Source organism: Gekko japonicus, unplaced genomic scaffold, assembly GCF_001447785.1.
Source record: "Gekko japonicus isolate JY-2015 unplaced genomic scaffold, Gekko_japonicus_V1.1 scaffold1326, whole genome shotgun sequence".
In the NCBI taxonomy this organism is placed as follows: domain Eukaryota; kingdom Metazoa; phylum Chordata; class Lepidosauria; order Squamata; family Gekkonidae; genus Gekko; species Gekko japonicus.
In genome coordinates, this window is record NW_015176012.1 from 419,212 (window position 1) to 439,431 (window position 20,220).

At 43.7% G+C, this 20,220-nt stretch overlaps 1 protein-coding gene across 2 annotated transcripts in view; it reads left to right on the plus strand.

Moving 5' to 3' along the window:
• The window catches only part of TSPAN9 (tetraspanin 9), a 151,937-nt gene extending 144,747 nt beyond the window's left edge, over positions 1–7,190 (plus strand). For both annotated transcript variants that reach the window (XM_015426542.1, XM_015426540.1), the window contains 2 exons: positions 3,975–4,058; positions 6,283–7,190. In XM_015426542.1, the coding sequence (XP_015282028.1) occupies positions 3,975–4,058; positions 6,283–6,354 (156 nt within the window). In that variant the 3' untranslated portion in view covers positions 6,355–7,190. The remainder of the gene's footprint in view (positions 1–3,974; positions 4,059–6,282) is intronic.
• Positions 7,191–20,220: the final 13,030 nt, after the last annotated feature.

A 20,220-nucleotide genomic window follows, 5' to 3' on the forward strand; every position in this document is an offset into this window, starting at 1 on the left:
TCCAAATAGTATAATATATGACAATAGCAATGAAATATGAATCAATGTAAGGTACAAAGTACTATATAACAAAAAAGTCCGAAACAAAGGTCCAAAGTACTGGATTTACTAATAAACAGTTATTTTCTCATGAAGCCCTGCGTTGTGTAACCTGACTAAGGACCCTGACACTACAATGCCAAGACCACAGCCACACAACCCGGAAAATCTACAGCAACTAATGAACTCCGGCCGTGAAGGCCTTTGACAACATCATGAGTGATTTTTTTTAAAACAATTTTTATTATAGGAATATTACATCACGTTCAACATCAAAATATTATAATTGATACACATCCCTTTTCCTTCCCCCCTCCCCCTCTTCTTCAGGCTTCCCTCAGTGCTCCCACCCTCTCCCTTATACCATTTCTTCTTACTCTTCTTATCAGTAACAAAAACAGTCAAAACACTTATTTATATACCGTTAACCTATAGTTCAATACATGAGTTTTTAGCTTTTCTCTGTCTCGGAGTTTACATACTCTATTCTCAATAGTTCTCTAAAGCAAACAAATTATTCTTCACATCCCAATCTTTCTCTAAATATTCTTTAAAATCTAACCAATCTGCAAAAAAATCTTCAGGATTTTTATTGTTCAGTTTCCTTGTGAGTTTAACCATCTCTACCATAAAAAGTAACTTCTTAATCCATTCCCAAATCATTGGTACTTTTTCTTGTTTCCAAGCTTGAGCATATGTCATTCTAGCCGTCGTAATTAGATACCACATCAGAGTTCTCTTAGATGCATTAACTTCTTCCATTTTGATCCCCAGAAGTAATACTTCTGGTTCTTTCTAAAAGTACATTTCAAAATTTTCTGCATCTCAGCATGTATCTCTGTCCAAAAGTCTTTAGCTCTTTCGCAGGTCCACCACATGTGGTAGAAAGACCCTTCTTTTTTCTTACATTTCCAACATTTGTTTGACATATTAACATTCATAAGCGCAATCTTTTTAGGCGTCATATACCATCTATACATCATTTTGTAACAATTCTCATTTATATTATTACAAGTTGATATTTTCATTGAATTTTTCCATAAATACTCCCAAGATGACATAGATATTTCTTTATTCATATTAATTGTCCACTTAATAATTTGTTCTTTTACTGTTTCATCCTCTGCATACCACTTTAACAATACTTTATATATTTTAGATATCACCTTATTACCTTTTTGCAACCACACAAATTCAATTTCGTTAGGTTCCTTCCTGAAACCATATTCTCTTTTATCAGACTTATAGAGATCATGTATCTGCCAATACTGTAACCAATCATAATCATAGCTTAATTCTCCCTTCTCTTTAATTTCCACCATCCTCCCCTCAATTTTCAAAGTATCTTTATATTGTAACCAATCTTGGCCCTTAGCATTTGAATGCGGCTTAATAACCTCAGCCGGAACTATCCAAAGAGGTCTCATTTCCCCCAAAAACCTCTTATATCTTGTCCATGTATCAAATAGCGTTCTTCTTATATAATGGTGTTTAAAAAACTTGTCCATCTTCTCTTTTCCATACCATAAGTACGCATGCCATCCAAATTTGCGGTCATGCCCTTCCAGCATTAACAGTTTTCTATTATCCAAAGTAATCCACTGTTCTAACCAGGTTAGACATACCGCATCGTGGTAAAGTTTAAAGTTCAGAAGTTGAAATCCTCCTCTCTCCTTGGCATCACATAAAATCTTCATTTTGACTCTACCTTTTTTCCCACCCCAAACAAATTTCGATACTTCCTTCTGCCAGACATTTAAAACCTTTGGCTCTCTCACAATTGGAATCGTCTGAAATAAAAACATTAAACGAGGTAAAACATTCATTTTGATCACTGATATTCTCCCCATTAATGATAAGTTTAAAGTGTTCCACTTTTCCAAGTCCAGCTGTATTGATTTCCATAGTTTTTCATAGTTATTCTTAAATAGGTCTATGTTCTTCATTGTCAACTCAATCCCTGAATATTTGGTTTTCCTCACTATCTCACACTGTACTAAATCTTGTAGTTCTTCTTGCTTTTTCTTTATTAGATTTTTGCACATCACCTTTGATTTCTTCTTATTGATATAAAATCCTGCCAGGTCTCCAAAATCTTTTATTCTTGTCATCAATAACGGCAGAGTTTTAAGTGGATCCTCGACCACAAACATAACATCATCTGCAAACGCTCTATATTTGTATGAGAAACCCCTAATTGTAATACCTTTAATTGCTTTGTCTTCTCTTATTTTTCTTAACAGGACTTCTAATATCCAGATGAACAGCAGTGGAGATAATGGACAACCTTGTCTTGTCCCCTTTTGAACTTTAAAATATTCTGTCATCTGTATTTACGTTTATTGATGCTTTTTGTTCCCAGTAGATAGTGATTGTTTACTTTAGCGTCTATACACAGCTTTGCGTTTTCTCTTTCTTATTGTTTATCTGTGGCTGTGGTTCTCTGTTTTTTTGAGATCATGCTTACATAGAGCAGAAGTTACACTGGGCATCTTAATTAGTCCATGCTTTTCACCACATGTCTTTGAAGCCTGAAGTGTTTTACAATGCAATCCTAAAAAGATTTACACCTTCCTAAACTCATTTACTTCAATAAACTTAGAAGGGTGTAACTCTCTTTGGGATTGCACTGATAATTCTACTTTATTGCTCAAAAGCAACCACCCATGGTATATAAAATGGTATATCATATGGCATGCTTTTGAGCAATAAAATAGCAGAGGTTGCATATGTTTGCTAATTTTTTTCCTTATTTTAAATATACCAGTAATCTTTTTCTTTTCTAGCTTCATTTCCGCAAAAAATCTGAAATATCCCTGGGGTTGTGCTTTTTATTCTCCTGTTAAAATCCATGGCACATTAATGCAGTGTGCGACTGCAATAAAAAAAAGGCCAACGCTATGCTGGGGATTATTAGGAAGGGAACTGAAAAGAAATCAGCCAGTGTCATAATGGTCCTGTATAAATCAATGGTGTGACCTCATTTGGAGTACTGTGTACAATTCTGGTCACCACACCTCAGCAAGGATATTATAGCATTGGGAAAAGTGCAGAAAAGGGCAACTAGAATGATAAAAGGGTTGGAACACTTTCCCTGTGAAGAAAGGTTAAAGTGCTTGGGGCTCTTTAGCTTGGAGAAATGATGACTGAGGGGTGACTTGATCGAGGTTTACAAGATTATGCAGGGGATAGAGCAGGTAGAGAAAGAGGTACTTTTCTCCCTTTCTCACAATACAAGAACTCGTGGGCACTCCATGGAATTGCTGAGCAGTTGGGTTAGAACAGATAAAAGGAAGTCCTTCCTCACCCAAAGAGTGATGAACACATGGACTCCACTGCCACAGGAGGTGGTGATGGTAGCCGGCTAGTGGCTACAAGTATGAATAGCTTCAAGAGGGAATTGGACAAACATATGGAGGCTGGAGCAGAGCAGAAGTCCATCTGTGGCTGGTTAGTAGCTATAGATAGGAACTCTTGGCCTCTGGGGCAAGTGATGCTCTGGTGCTGGGGGGGGGGACAACAGTGGGAGGGCTACTAGTGTCCTGGCCCCGCTGGTTGGACCTCCCAGTGGCATCTGGTATTTTTGGCCACTGTGTGACAGTGTTGGACTGGAGGGGCCATTGGCCTGATCCAACACTGGCTTCTCTTATGTTCATATGTTCTTAAATGTGTATTGTACAAATCACATTTACATTTTTCTGGATGTCTTCCTATTATACAACTCCCGTTTTCAGTATAGACATATTTGTAGATACTGTTATTTTAAAATGAGTAAGTGGAAAGATCAATTATTTGTAATCATGTTTACCAGGGAAAGAAATAGTGGATGGTGTTCTTTTCTAGCTCCTGTTGTCAATACAATCTGAACTTTCTTCCATGTTTGTGATGCTATTTCAGTCAACATGTTGTTTCAAAATCTTTTTTTTTTTTTGCAGGGGTGTTTTGAAAAAGTTCAGATGTGGTTTGATGATAATAAGCACATTTTTGGGACCGTTGGGATGTGTATCCTCATAATGCAGGTAGGTGTACCAAAAGTGACTAACATGACCATTGTTGCCTATTATGGAGCAGTGGGGGAACCAGGAAGGAAAAGCAGGGCTCCATCACTGCATTGCCTCAATAGTCTCTTCCTCCTGGCAGTCCAGGCCATCCATCTGAAATCTGGCTCTGACAATCAGACTGGCAAGACGGTGTGCTCTGCCCAAATAGCAGTTAGATCCGCTGAAAAATAGTTGAATTGGGGCTATTTAAAATGTTTTCCTTGAAGCAGAGGGTTTGAGCACATTTTCAAGAACAGGCTGGGGAGAACAGTTTGAAGCGGGAGGGAGTCGTTGCAAAAAAGAGCCGGAACAAACTGTTCCGGGTTTTCCTGGTCAAACGGCCAGTCTGAACTCGGCCTAAGGCTGAGTTCAGACTGGCAGTTTGGCCCGATAGAGGCACGTTTTAAAAAATGGATTAAAGGGGCCGGTTCACGCAGCCACAGCTGTCAGGCGTTCCCCAGCCGTACTCAACCCGTCCTATGACGATTCCCTACCACGTTAAAAAACTACCAGGTGAAAGCTGTAGCAAACCGTGGAGGGCGCGTTGATCCCGCTTCCCGGAAGTGTGCATGCTAAAAGCCGCAAACCAGCCGCATTGCTGCAGTGCTGTGCATAGGTGCATGCCGTCAGAGTGAAAAAAAAGCCTCTTAAAGCCACGCCTTCGCCAGGGGCGGTCCAACAGTGCGAACGCTCCCTTGTGCCTCCTCCCCAGTATGCTCCTGCATCAGTAGGTGCAGTGCGACCGGGAATTCCCGGCACAACTTGGTCTAGGTCTTTTTGTCCCGCCTCCCTCGCGCTTCATACTGCCAGTCTGTCCTCAGCCTAAGTGTAGTTTAGACATCTGCCAATCCATTGCTCACCTTATAGAATGACTGGAAAGGTTCTGAGTGATATGAGGAACTGAGTTGAGGACATCCTTGATTTGGGGATGATTCAACTTTCTGTGATCCCCTGGGCCTCACCTGTTGCACTGGTCCCAACTACTTTTGTGTGGATTATCAAAAAAAATCAATGCCAACAGAAAACCAGATTACTGCCCAGGATGGATGCTTTTTGAGAGATGTTGGAATCTGCTTCGGTAATTAGAACGGTACATCTGGGTAAAGGATTTTGGCAGATAGTTCTAGAGGAAGGAGCTAAGGCCAGAGCTGCTTTTATCACACCTCCTCGTACCCCTTTATGGGTCCAGAGTGGATTCTGGAACTCTTCAGCATCCGTCCAGAGGGTGCTGAACAGTTTGTTGAATGAGATGGGGAAATTTGCTGCTGTGGATATTGATGATGCTGATCACAATTTTGACAGCTAATAATAGACGGAAGATGAGGAAAATATATTTCCTAGCAAGTTTAACACAAGTTGTCACTCCCTCTGTATTCAGTAATTCATAAAGTTTCAATTACATTCAATAATTCTGGTGACACAATAAAATAATCAATTACACTATCACTGCAGTGATTGATACATGTGCAGTCACCTCCCCTGCCCAACCGAAAGCAGTCGTTTTCTATGGTTAAACCATTGTTAACAATAAGAGATGCAAGTCTTTTTCCAGCACTGTTTATTTTACTATTCTTAGATTTATGCAACTCAAAGAAACATTCGATAGAATTATTTGATAACTGTTTCCCAAAACTTTCAAGGTGTAAACCCTTGTTAGTTCTGCAAGTATCGACATTTAGATCCCCCAAGTGTGCAGAAAAATCTCTTTAGCCTCCACATGGCCCCAATCTGTGGATTTAGATATCCACAGATGGCAGCCATGAGTGGCTAATAATATATAGATTGGCAGCTGATGTCTCAGATACAGGTATGGGAATGAAACATCCAATGGCCTAGCTAAACAGGAAGCTCATTCCTCAGATCGGTCTTCTGTCCAGAAGGAGTCCATCATAGAGTTTTGCTGATGTCATCTCAACTTGTTTGGCCTCCCTCAGAGTTCCTTGTCTGAGAAGGAACCCCCTCCCCCCAGTTTACTTTGAATTGTACACTGTATCTGGAATTTGTATATGGAAGCCCAAATTCCCCTCAGCCTCCTGTCCATATGCCCTGTGATAGTTGGCTAATCGTAGTAGTCTACCTGACAGTTGTTATAAGAATTAGTAAGCATGGGAAAGCCTTTAAACACTTATAAGAAATATTAAGCATGATGGTGCTAAGAGTTGTGTTCTTTCCTTCTTTCTTTTGCTCTCTCTCTCTCTCTCAGATACTTGGCATGGCCTTTTCCATGATTCTCTTCCAGCAGATTCACAGAACTGGTAAAAAATATGATGCCTAAAACGTCATATTATTAACCTCAACACCATGTCTCTCTTGCCATTGAAAAGGAAATGGTGAACCAGAGAATCGAGCTTTGCCCTGTCTGGGGCCTCCATCCCACCCATCAATCTACAGCATGTGGCTGATAAGACCGGAGCACAACATGTGACTGGATTTACTTATCGGTTTCTTTTTATTCACTATTTTTTGCCAAAGAAGAAGGGGAACTTATAAAAAGCAAATCAGTTTTCTACACTAATTCAAAGGACTGTGGTTGAAACTTTTCTCTAACTACATTTAAGGAGCAACCTTTACTGTACTAATCTCTTTAAGACTTGTGAAGGTAACCCCACTGATGTGCATTTAGCTTCCTCAGAGAGTCCTCCTAAAAGTCTTCTAGTAGGTCAATAAACTGCCTGTGCCCAACACCACACCACATTGAGAGACTTGGAAAAGCCACTCAACCGCTTGGATGCAGTTTTTTTGTACCTTACTGTGTATAGTAGAATTTATTAACCTGATTTATAACTTTTTACTGTTTTTTCCTCTTTTCCTATGTTATTCTCAGAGTAACTTCATGCAGTCTTTGAAGGATGCTATTTTTAAACTTTGAAATCTAAATGCAGAAAGAAAAAATGCAGCCTAACTCCAAACATCTTCTTATGGCCACATTGTTGCTCTCAGCTGCGCACCGACAGAGTGAAACTGTGATAGGATGTGCCCCTACTGTGTACCTAGGCATTTAAGTTTACGTGTAACGACATCACCTACTGCATAGGTGTGCTCATAAGAGAGCTAGGATTAGAGTACACATTTGGAATCAAAACTAGATTTGCTGCCGCATAATGTGTTGGAGGAGCCTGAGTGTCACAAAAAAGATTCTGGGTAGGATCCGTTGCAAAATTTCCACTTGTGCTGGAGCTCCTGTGCAAGCAAACGTTTAAGGAAAAGTCCCTGGTAGAGGCACTTAGACTAAGTCAAACTTACTGTGTTTTTGCTTGTGCAAATCTTTTGCAACTTCTTTCTAGACACTATAATATAGTGAAGGAAAGCTCAGACTAGGTGTTGCACAAGCTCTTGAGCAAGTGGAACTACACTAAGTCGGTTTATATTTCTACTCACCCATCATTGGATGCAAGCCAAGATATTCCCCAGCTTTCCTGGCCTACTTCTTGCTTCTGGGTATTCTTACAACACAACAATGACGATGCATTTTGAAATTCCACCCATGCCCTAATTTGGATGGTCCAGGCAAGCTTGGTCTCCTCAGGTCCTGGAAGCTAAGTAGTGTTGATCGTAGAACAGGAGAATCACAGAGTCGGAAGGGTCCCTTCAGGCCATCTCGTCCAACCCCCTGCTAAAGCATCCCTGACAAGTGTTTGTCCAGCCACTGCCTAAAGACTGCCAGCGAGCCCCTGCTGACTATTTGGATGGGGAGCCACCAAGGAAGTCCACGGTTGCAACGCAGAGGTAGGCCAGGGCAAACCACCACCTCTGAACATCTCATTCCTTGAAAACCCCCTGAGGGGTCACTGTGATTTTACAGCAAAAAAAAATGTGTGTGTGTGTATTACTATGCACGATCTACTATCAGATGCGGTCTTCCATTTGATTTCTTGCAAAAACCAGAGCAGCAAGTGTTAAAGTACAACAGGGAACAACAGGCTTTTTTTGCTGTACAACCCTGCAGTTATTAAACCCAGAATTTCCCCCAGAATGGTGTGCAAGGCCACGTGAATGACAGAACTGCTGCTCTGCTGGAAGCAATTAGTGAAGTCATTAGGGATTCCTTTGAACTCCTTCAGATCAGGTTATCCTGGCGGTGGGAAGTGCTGTCAAGCCACAACTGACTTATGGCGGCAACCCCTGGAGACGTCCCCTGCCTCTGCAGAGCGACCCTGGGCTTCCCTGGAGGCCCCCGCTCCAAGGGCTCACCAGGGCCGACCCTGCCTGGCTTCCGGAATCTGGCCGGATCAGGCTAGCCTGGGCCACCCAGGTCAGGGCCGGGTGACCCCGAGGGTCGTCGTTGTGCCACAGGGCCCCTCTGCCGTGGGTGTGTTTGGGCCCTCCAAGGTGCAGCGGAGTGGACGTCCCCTGAGAAGCAGCTTAGCTATCTGAGACCTAGCTGTTGGGATCACGGCCCCTTTCCGGTTAGAAGGCATGCCAAGAAGCCACTCAAAAACTTTTATCCACTGTAAAAGGAAACATTCAGGAATGTAAGAATGAAGTACAGAAAAAAGTGTGCCTCTGCCATTAGCCGTTTGTGGAAGACTGCATCAAAGCAGTCTAATTTTCCACAAAGACTGCGTGTTGGAGGAGCTGAGCTTCCCCTACGGAGAAGGTTCTCTTTCCACTTTGCTTCCAAAGCAAGTTCAAGGCAGGCTTCTCTTCAGGGTTAGAGGCAGCCAAGAAGCTGGGCTTGACCTTGGCTTGGAAGCCTTGATGTCCAGACAAGGACCACGGGACGAGTCCCTGAAAAATCTTAAATCAAAACTCACTCTCAGTGAGCTTTGCCTCCTGGTGCCCAGCCGTGAGAGCAGGTGAATCCTCCTCGAAACATGACCTATTTAACACTATCCCTACAAGGCGGGGATTTTTTCCCCATTGTTTGTAGTAGGGAGTATGAGGGAGCCATCAATTGCAATAAGTAACTGTAATGTGGCTCTGCCACATTCAGTCACGTGTGAGCCTTCATTTTCTACCATAGACGTCAATGTCCAAGGCATTTTAAAGTGTGACATGATTTTAAGCATCTTTAATTGCCTCTGTTTTGTAATAGGAACATCTTTTGAGCACATATACACCCCTTGGGAATTAACTTCAGGCACAAGTCACTGTCCCTGGGGCCCCAAAGAACACCTGACCCCTCTGCCTGCACTTTTGATGACAGAATCCTGAATGCTCCTCTGCCCCCCATCCTGCCTTTCCAGAGAAGAAAAACTATTTTAAAAAGGATGCTCTGCTAAGCCCTTCCTATGGACAGGCTGTAGGAATTTTCTGGGAGACTTCAAATATGCAAATCTGTAAACTGAAGCAGCATCGTGCAAGGACAAATTTACTGTGGGATTCATTTAATCATATAAGCTGTCCTAGAAGTGCCCAGCCCATGATGTGAATTAAGAGTTCACACTGTGATCCGTAAGAGGTTCCTGCTGGACCAGACAATCTAGTCCAGTATCCTGTCATGCCCAGTGGGCAACCAAGAGAACATGTAGGCCAAGGCCTTCACAAGAACGTAACAGCATAGAAGCCGAGGTCTTCATTAGAACACAAGAAGAACATAAGAGCCTGCTGGATCAGACCAGGGGTCCATCTAGTCCAGCATCCTATCTAATATAGTGGCTAGCTGGTTATTGTGCAGGGCCAATAACACCGCTTGGAGGCCAAGACTTTTGCCCAATGTTGCTTCCTAGAGCTTGTATACAAAGGTTTGCTGCCTTGCTGGCTGTGCAGGTCCCCTTTAATTGCCATGGCTAGTAGCCACTGATGGAAGTATCCTCTATGAATTTACCTAGTGCCCTTTTAAAGCCGTTGGTCATTATGGCCATCACTAAATCCTTTGGCAGTGAATTCCACATTTTAATTACTCATTGAATAGAAGAGTTAGATCCAGCAGGTCCAGTAGCACCTTAGAGAGCAACAAGATTTTGGGGATATGAACTTTCAAGCTCCCTCAAGAGTCAAAGTATCTGAATCTTGAAAGCTGATACCCACAAAATATTACTGGTCTTTTAGGTGCACCTTGGCTTGAATACCACTGAATAAAGAAGCGGTTCCTTCCATCCATCCTGAACCTATTTCCCATCAGCTTCACTGGGTACGCCAGGGGAGAGGGAGGCCAAGCGCTCTTTGACCACATTCTCTACTTGGCGTGTGATTCTCTAAACCTCTATCATGTCCCCCACCCCCCATCTTCTTTAAACTGAAAAGTCCCAGGCTCTTTGGTCTTTCTGCATAGGAAAGTTGGTCCAGTCCCTAAATCATCTTGGTTGCCCATTTCCCTATTTCCCCCCCGCTCCGCAGTGTCCTTTCTGAGATACAGCAGCCAAAGCTGCACAACAGTATTCCAAATAAGGCTGCACCATAGATCTATATGATGGTGTTACGATATCGGCGGTTTTATTTTCAGTGCCTTTCCTCAGACTCACCAGCATGGAGTATCCACCGCTGCTGCACACGGAGTCAGCATTGTCATTGGGCTATTCACTGTGACCTCAGGGCGACTCCCCCAACTATCTACCGCAACCTCTTTCGGTTTTAGCAAGTTCAGACCTCATCCGCATCTACTGGAGCATTGGTTCCAATGTGCATCACCTTCCCCTTACATGCACTGAACTTCATTTGCCACAGCAGTGCCCACTGTCCCAGTTCAGACAGACCCTCGTCTGATTCTTCACAATCCACTTTGGTTTTCACCATCCGGAATAATTTTGTGTCATCAGCAAACTTCCCCCAAGTCCAGATCGTTGATGACCAAATTAAATAGCAGCAGCCCCAGGATCAAGCCTTGTGGGATTCCACCGCCCACTTGCCTCCATTGCGAGAACGACCCATTTATTCCTCCTCTTTGCTTCCTGCTGTTCAAACCAATTTTAATCCGTAAGTGGACCCATCCTCTTATCCCAGACAGCTAACCTTACATGGGAGTATTTGGTGAAGTACTTTTTGGAACCCCAAGTTCATAATATCTACCGGATCACCATTATCTACATCCTTGTTCCACTTTCTCAAAGAACTCCAAAAGACTGAGTGGGCAGGAGCCATGTTGGTTTTTACCTCAGCAGTCTTTCTTCCTCTATGTGCTTGATAAATCTGACTTTGATTACCGTTTCTACTAATTTGGCTGGGACACACATTTGGCTAACTGGCCTGTAACTTTCTGGTTCCTCTTTGGACCCCTTTCTAAAAATTGGTGTAGCATTTTCTACTCTCCAGTCCTTTGGTACAGAGGCTGATTTTAATGGCAAATTATATACAGTTAGTAGATCAACAGTTTCACATTTGTGTTTCCTAAGAACCCTCGGGTCTTTGCCATCAGGACCTGGAGACTTGCTCCTTTTTCATTCCCCCAATAGGTCTAGAACTTCGTTTCTCGTTACCTCAATTTGACTCATTTCTTCAGACTCCCTTCCTGAAAATAGTGGGTCTAGTGAGGGTACGTGCCCAGCTGCGTCCCTGGCCTGTTTCCTGCTCCTGATGTGTATAAAGAAACAGTTGTTTGTGTTTCTGCTTTTAGCAATCTGCTCCTCAAATTCTCTTTTTGCATGTGTAATGGTTAATTTACATTACTTTTGCCAGACCCTCTGCTCCCTTCTATTCACTTTGTTGGGGTAAATCTTCCACTTTTTAAAAGAAGCCTTCTTTGCCTTTTATGGGTTATTAACCATGCAGGACTCTTTTTAGACTTGGTGGTACCAGTTTGGTGTAGTGGTTAGGAGTGCGGGCTCTAATCTGGGAGTACCGGGTTTGATTCCCCACTCCTCCCCATGCAGCTGCTGGTGTGGCCTTGGGTCAGTCATAAGTTCTTTCAGAGCTGTTCTCTCAAGGGCAGTTCTCGAGAGAGCTCTCTCAGCCCCACCTACCTCACAGAGTGTCTGTTGTGGGGAGGGGAAGGGGAAGGGATTGTAAGCCGCTCTGAGACTCCTTCAGGTAGTAAAGGGTGGGCTATAAATCCAATTTCATCTTCCTCCTCCTCCTCCCTGACAAGATATCCATTCTATCTGGGTCTCAGTTACCGTGGTTTCAATGGCTTCCAATAATCCTTTAGTGATATGATTGCTTAGTTTCGCTTTCTGGTTCCTTTTAACTAATCCCCTTTTTTTTGTAAATTTCCCTCTTTTGAAGTCAAATGTGACTACTCAAGACTTTAGGGGCAACTTTCAATTGACATGAAGGCTGGATTTACTGCTTCCAGTTAGTGCAACAGCATTTTAACCAATCAATGCAAGGGGAGTCCCCCTGTAGGGCAATAATTTTTTGCTTTCGCCACCTCCCTTATTTCCCTGTTCATCTCAAGATGATGCTTAAAGGAAAGGTGGGGGGGGGAAATACACTTTTAAGGAATCCAGAGGGCCTGTTCTCTCCACCCATAGCGATCCTGTGGGAGAGTTTATTCCCCAAATGGTTTCTAGTCCATATCAGTGCCCACTTTGATATACAAACCGACACCTCTCTGAACTCATCTTTTTGTCCTGCCTGTAGAGTTCATACCCAGGGATAACCGTGTCCCGTTGATTTTCCCCATCCCACCCTGTTTCTGATACCCTCATTGTATCTAAATAGTCATTTAGCACCGAGTGTTCCAGCTCCCCCAAGCCCCACCTTGGCTCGCAGGCTTCTAGCACTGTAGGCATGTAGGCAGCTGCAATGCGTTTCCCTCTCCCTCAACCTTTGCCTCCCCTCCCGCCACCACCCCTTTGTCTGCGCACACGGCCCTCGTCCACACCACGCTCACTCCCCAGCAGTCATCCCCTTTGGCTGAGTTGCTCTGAGCCAGAGGCTCCCCAGCCCCTGTCGACCTTCCCCCAAGCTTGGCTTAATGGCTCCTCGCCCACCTTTCTGCTATTAAGCGCCCAGCAGCCTGGTTCCCTCTCCGCTCAAGCTAATGCTGCCTCTTTGCACAGGAGTGGCATGTCACAGAAAGTCCCCCGGGGCCTAACAAATCAAAGCCCTTCCTCCCGGCACCCCTGTCTCATCCACACACTGAGACCCCTGATCGGTGCCTGTTTGTGGAGCAAAGAGCCGTTCTGAGAACGAGATCCTGGTCTCTGAGACGTTATTATTATTAATAATAATAATAACAATAATAATAATAATAATCATCATCTCTATTAATCTGTCTAATCCCCTTTCATAGCTAACCCACAACAGTGAATTTTACCGTGTGACTACTTGTTCACTACAGAAGTACGTCCTTTTGTCTGTCCTGAATGTATCGCCCGTCAGTTTCATTGAGGGCACCCCTGATTCCTTACATTCTGAGAGAGAGAGAGAGGGAAAGTTCTCTGTGTCCACTGAATTAACATCCAGGCAGTAGGACTGACATGTAACCACGTGTGAGGAACCTGGGGGCTATTAGTCTAAAACTGGTTTTGTACTGCTTCAAATAAGGTGTGTACCATCTTGCTAGTAGCCTAACTTTTCTGAAAAATCATTTCCTTGATAGTGTCTTCGATCTCTAAAAGTATGAGGGGTGAGTGAACATGGTTAAAGGAAAGTAGGAGAAGGGTCTCTGGCAGGTCTTTGTTGGAATTGTGAGAAGATAATTAGTGTGTTTTGCTCTTTGGTTCAAACTCAGCTACATCTTTGCAAACAAAAATCCTTGTCTGCCTTCAGTTCTTGGAGTTTGTTCAATATTTCCTTTTAAGAATACCATACCTTTTTGCTGACATTCCTGTATGCAAACGTAAATATATACCTCTCTTGGCTGATTGCTGCTCCCATGTTAATAACTCTTGAATAAGGGCCTTATGCTGCTTCACAAGAGAAAGATACAAATGGAAATGAAAACTGAACAATTTCTGTAGATTCATTTAGCACTGCTTGTTTTCAAGCAGAACTTGCAATGGTGAACTATTTCCATCAGTGTCCAAAATTCAGTCTAGTATCTTAAGAGATTCATGGTTCTGTCGAATGACCAGAAATACAGACAGAGGCCAGTAAATAGAAGCAGTTGCCTAATGGTCACTGTCAACATTCACTTGTAGAATTCCATGATCTCTAACATTCAGCAGATTATCAACATGCTCCTGTGATGTCGATGATTCTGAATCATACCCATGTCCAGAAGCAGAAGGGCAAAATCCATAAGCATTCCTGAGGGACAGCATTTATCTGATTTGGAAGTTCCACGGAGCATCAGGAGATACCCAGCTACATCAACAAATGCTCCCCTTGTCACCGGTATTGGCTCCAAATTGAGGGTTTCTTTGGTATTCATTTTGTATTTTGTTTTGTATATCCATTTGGTCTTGTATTTACAAATTCCCATCCTGTTTTGCTTTCATTATTACCAGTATTGGTTTTCATTGTTTAACGTTGTATTCATTTCTGTGGATTTATTTCCATTTTTTAAATTATTATTATTTGTTTGCTTCTTTCCAGTTAAGGTGGAATTCTCAGGTTGTACTCGTTACCAAAAGTGTCCTCCCTGCCAGGTTTCAAATAGATAAATGTTCCCATTCCCGCTCTGACTTTCTGGTTGGGCATAGGGAGGTGCCACGCAAGGTGGGCAAGCAAATGTGTCTTCCTTCCCTCATGTAGGTATTGCAGAAGCTACTCTGAAACAAAACAGAGAGTGAGTGAGCAGCCCGATTTCACAGCACTCAGTCTATTTTCAAGCCCACGCCCTTCCAGCTGGCCTGGGAGGAAAATGCGACTGAGCACAGTGAGGCCAGGGACAGGAGGGGGGCCGGGTTCGGCTCCTCTTGCCTACACCTGCACTCGGTTTCCCTTCAAGAACAGACCCACTCACCTCCAGCCCCTGCTTTTTTTGCGTATGAACTCATGCATATGAGACCCCTGCCATTTGCGCCTAAACTAGAGATGCAACATTTCCAAAAATTTTGAAGCTGTGAAAAAAAAATCCAGAAAAAAATGGTTATTTGGGGGAAATTGGAATGTATAATGTATAACTTACTTGGCATATAAAAGTATAATATCTGAAATATTTGTGGAATTCAGAAGTTATAGATGCCTGTGTTTTCTACAAGCAAAACTGCAAATATACCCAATGCTTAAGAGAATACCACAAGTGGATGCTACCTTGGCCCATACGCCTTAATTTTTGCTATCTGAAAAGTAGAAAAAATAGGAGTTAAAGAGAAAACACAAGATTTGTGTTAAATAACATAAAATATATCATTTGGCCAGGAAGGAAGGGTCACACGAAGGGTCAATAACAGTATATCTGCACAGCTAGGAGGTGGTTCCAGCCAGATGCCGCCGTGTCTGCCTCCTTCCCTGGCCCCAGTTTCTCAGTGAGACTTCCAGAGTTTTCCTCTGAATCTTTGGTGCCGTTTCTCCCCTACCTCCTCCTAATCTTTTTTCTTCCAGCAGCAAAGTAGTTACTTGACAGTCTGTGGGTATTTGTGTCCTAATGGTTTGAGGGAGAGATGAAAAGATCAAATATTCTTCTAGTTGCAGAAATGCATCTTGGGTTTAAGTCTACAGCATGCCCACTTATTTCACTCACTGTAAAAAACCAAAATATTTTATAGGAGTGGGTTGTTTTTTTCAGCACTCCCCAAAATTTCTATTTTTTCTGACAGAAAAATTGAAAAGGCGGCCTCCAAAAAATGGTTCTCCTGCCCCCCCCCCGATTTTCCCAGTTCTTTTCCTGGCCTTCACATCTTTCGCTTAAGCAAGGCGGCCTGTCCCCACCTCCATCCCACTGCCCCACCCGGCTCCCCAAAACTGCTTTGAAACAAAATTAAGCATAGTGATTTTCATGAGATTGTCCTTCTTCAGGTCTCTTGCATCGCTTCTGGTTTGGCACCGCTGCTTCAGGGTGTGTGGATGGGACTGTTTGCCTCTGCTGCCCCTGCCCATCATTGCACTGCACCAACCAGCCTGCCTGTATTCCAGAAAGTACAAAATAAAATCTTTGTTTTCTTTGCTAAGCGTAAGAGGTGGGGAGATGCAGCATGATCTTTGTCTCTGCCTATATCCACTATTCCTTCATCATCTGCCTTCCAGACCGTTCAAACAATGTTATCATGATGTGGATATAGCATCTGCCTGTACCTCAAGAGGACTATAGCATTTGCCTTCAAAAATGCAACCAAAATGTTTGTCACTGACTTACAAGCAGGCAGGTGGGCACAGCACCAGAACAGAATAAAGGATAGAATAGCATTCAAACAGAACCATTTTCTGCTTGTATAGATGCAAGAAAGCTCTCATCAAGATAAAGGTACCATTACAATGATTGGAAGAAGTCGGAAACATTGTACAAACACTGTTTTTACAGGAATGATCCTTGTTGGTGGGGACAACTGTTAACATTTCCGGTTGGATAGAGTAAATGACATTTGCATGACACTCTCCCTCTTCTTGCTGTTATACAACTGTAAAAGCAGATCACACAGGTGCCCTAAGATGCAATGGACATACCTGGGTGGTGCCTCAGACCATTACTATTTCCATTAACCGGCACATGACATCCAGTAAGTTCTTCCCATTAGTGTTATCAGGATCTAAAGCTGGGGTCACTCATACTACAAGTTCTGTTTGTGTTTTTCGGGCGGTGGGCTAGAATATTTGAGTAGGCAGGATTTTTGGCATAAATCAAATATCTTGTATGTGTATGAGAGTGTTCATATTTTCAAAAGGGGAGAACTAAAGACTTTTAAACTTATTTTTTAATCTTACAGCACATCTACTTCATTATCTTCTGATTTTAGTAGAGTTTTTCTTCCTTCAAATCAAGTTAAACAAAATAGTCTGATTCTTTCTAGACTCACGTGAAATGCTTGTATTACTAAAGAAGCCATCAAAAAGGATTGCATTATTTTTCTTGAATAAAACACTCAATAGCGGAAGTCTGATGTGACTTGCTGCAGAAATGTCTGTCCATTGACGCAGTTGGGATCGGTGGTGTGTTGCCATTAATGTGCTTTCCCCAGCCTATGAAAGCCACATTGCAAAATGAAGGTGGCGTCACGGTGCCGCTCCAGAGGGCCCATGAATCTAAAGCTGGGCCTCGAGGGCTGGCTGATGTGGGGGCTTCTCTGCAGGGCTGGTGTGGCAATGGCCACAGGGCCACCCCCCGCCCTGAGTCTTCTCCCTTCTAAAGCCAGGTGATGGAAACATGCCATTCATCGCCATGCATTTTGTTGCTGCTCTTCCACCCTGCTGGCTGCCATGGGGTGGGGCGACTGCACAGTGTGGTGGCATCACTTTGGATTTATTGGATCAAGATGAGGAACCAGGTTAGTCTGTTTGTAGCAGTTAGAACGTAGTAAGAGTCCAGGAGCACCTTGAAGACTAACAAAATTAGGGTAGGAGCTTTCATGAGTCATGTCAGTCTTTAAGGTGCTCCTGGACTCTTACGTGTTTCTATCGCTACACATGGGGGGGGGGGCTTCCCAATGTAGTACTGATTTTGGTGCAAATCCCATGTCCTCCATCATGCCTTATGCTATCTTCATACCACTGAACTTAATCTGTGGGTAGTATGTGTATCGCCTGAACGAACCACTCACACTGGCACTGTTGATTTGTTGGTAACATGTTTAAGAAAAACTCTAGAGGAGTTAAGTGTTTTTCCATGAACTGACACTTGCACACAGGAAAATAGGCACTAAAAAAGGTGGAAAACTTTTCTAAGCTGCTTAGTGAAACCTGTTAGATCATAACATGTTCATCTGCTGTTTCTTTTGTTTAGAAAGTAAAATGAAATGCACTTCTACATTTCAACTAGAAGGCAGAAACAATCTAGTTATGCTGATAAGCATTAGCATGACAAAATGTGACACTTTGGTTTCTGCTGTAGTAAACACATAAATTGTAAACAAGCAATACCTATCCCTAAGCATCCTTGTACACCTGTTGGGGAACCTCCACCCCCATATCCATGGCAAACGTGGCCTTTTTCCCACCATGTTTGCTTGCAATGCTTGGATCATACTATAGCATGTGGCATTAGCACACCCCACCTGAAGAGTTTCATTCCAGACAAAGGCTTAAGAAGCAAGCCTGAGTTTGTACTCTCCTCCTGCAGCCTCACATTACTGAATGTCTCCTCACATATACAAAAAAGTCCCAAGTGAAAACTAGATGCTGGGGCATTTAAGCCCTCCGTTGCAATCTGAGTTGGTACAGCTCTGATGCACCCTCCTCCTTCAGTAAGACATAGCCAGGAACAGACAGGCCTCTTTGCCTCCTCTTAAACCTTTCTCTTTTTTTAAATGGAGAGATCATTACACTTGAACTACTTTGTACGATTGCATAAATATTTCCTGAAGTGTTTCAATATTTTGAGCAGTATTAAATATCACCTGCTGAATCCAGTTAGTGCTCCTGATCAAGAGGGAATAAAACAAGCACCCGACAGCCACTTTGACCACGGCCACAGGCCTGACTCCCCTGGCAGTGGCAGAGTAACTCCAGTGGAAGGCATCACATGGCTGTGTGGCCACATTCCCAGGGAAGCAAAGGGGGAAGAGAAAGCTGAGCTTGGGGGAGAGGGGGGCAGAGGCCTTCCCACAGTCACTGCAAAAGAGATAGGAAGCCGTATACTCTCCATTAGAGAGAACAAAATCATTTGTAAATGGGAAAGAAACCATTAAGTTGGATGAGCTGGTATATAGCAAAGCCAGTACTAATGACGCTAAAGGAGACTGTTCAGTAGAAGGGATACAGATCTTGTTTAAACAACACAGTTATCTATTTTGCATTTGGTGGGTAGGTGGCTGTTTGTGCATTTTATTCCTTTTCCCTTCCCATCACTTTGTTTATTTTCTTAGCATGTTTTTAAATGAAATCCAATATTGAATAAAAATATTTTAAACATACAACATTTTGTGCTGTTTATATATCTATACATTGATAGACTAGGGATAAGGCCCATTGTGGAAATAAATACAACGAGCTCTAGAAAGAGGGCTCTGGGTGGGTGCCCTGGCCTTGGGCATTCGGCATCAATTTGCTGTGGTGACCTCAGCAGGGTATAATGACACAGAGCCCACCATTTTCTCCAGGGGAACTGATCTCTGCCATCTGAAGAGCAGTTGTGATTCTGAATTATCTCTAGCCCTCACCTGGAGATTGGCAGTGTTATGTATCAAGATAGCCATGCAAGCCAAGCCACGCGGTCAGGCAGACCTTCGGGTCTAAAGACAATAGACGATTTGGATCCTAACGCAGACCAATGGGATCGTGTGGATCCTAGCAAAGACCTATGAGGACCAGGTTGTGTAAACAGAACCTATCACGGGGAATGGGGGGTGTTTGGGTGTGTGAGTGAGCACAAATGTAATATTTTGTCTTGGTAGTTTGATGTAATCACTAAACTTTAACCTGATCACTGTGCCACGTGTACAAACTCAGTACATTATACTGGCAATGAAGGTGGGATCCCGATGAGCAAGCCTGACTCAACTTCCAGCCGAGCACCGATCCGCAGGATACCATGCCCCGCATCGCTCCCGAGCAGCATCGCACCCCTCCCCAGGACATCGCTCCCCACTCTGCTCAAGAGTCGCGGTTGCCGCTCCGGGACACCTAAAGGTTTTCGACCCTGCTCACCCTGAGTTCTGGGAAGCGTGGATAGAGCAGCTCACCAACTTCTTAGTTACCAAGATGTCACCGACGCAGGCAAGAAAAGGGCTCTACTCCTCAGCACATGTGGGGTGGCCACCATTCGCCTAGCACAGGGCCTCCTCATTCCAAAGAGGTCTCCGGGGTCTGCAAATTCCACAACTACCTGTACGGGCAGCCCTTCAGGATTGTTACGGATCACAAGCCGCTCTTGGGACTCTTGGCACTGGACCGTCAGACGCCCCAGATGCTCTTACCTCAAGTGCTCCGATGGTCCATATTCCTGGCGGGCTACCAATACCTTCTGCTCCACAGGCTCGGGAAAGCAATGGGCCACACCGATGCCCTCAGCTGCCTCCTGATGCTGTCCAACGACCCCGACCTGGCTCTGGCGCACCAGATCCTGCTACTCTAAGATCTCCCCGACAGACCAATCCAGGTAACCAAGGTCTCGCGACACACCTGCAGGGACTGCATGTTGTCCCGAGTTTTGGACTGGGTGGGGAGGGGGTGGCCCGCTGGTCGAGTGGGACCCAAGTTCGCCGCATTCTCTTCTCAGAGGAACGAACTGTCTGCACACAAAGGCTACCTGCTTTGGGGGAGTAGGGTGGTCATCCCCGCTCTT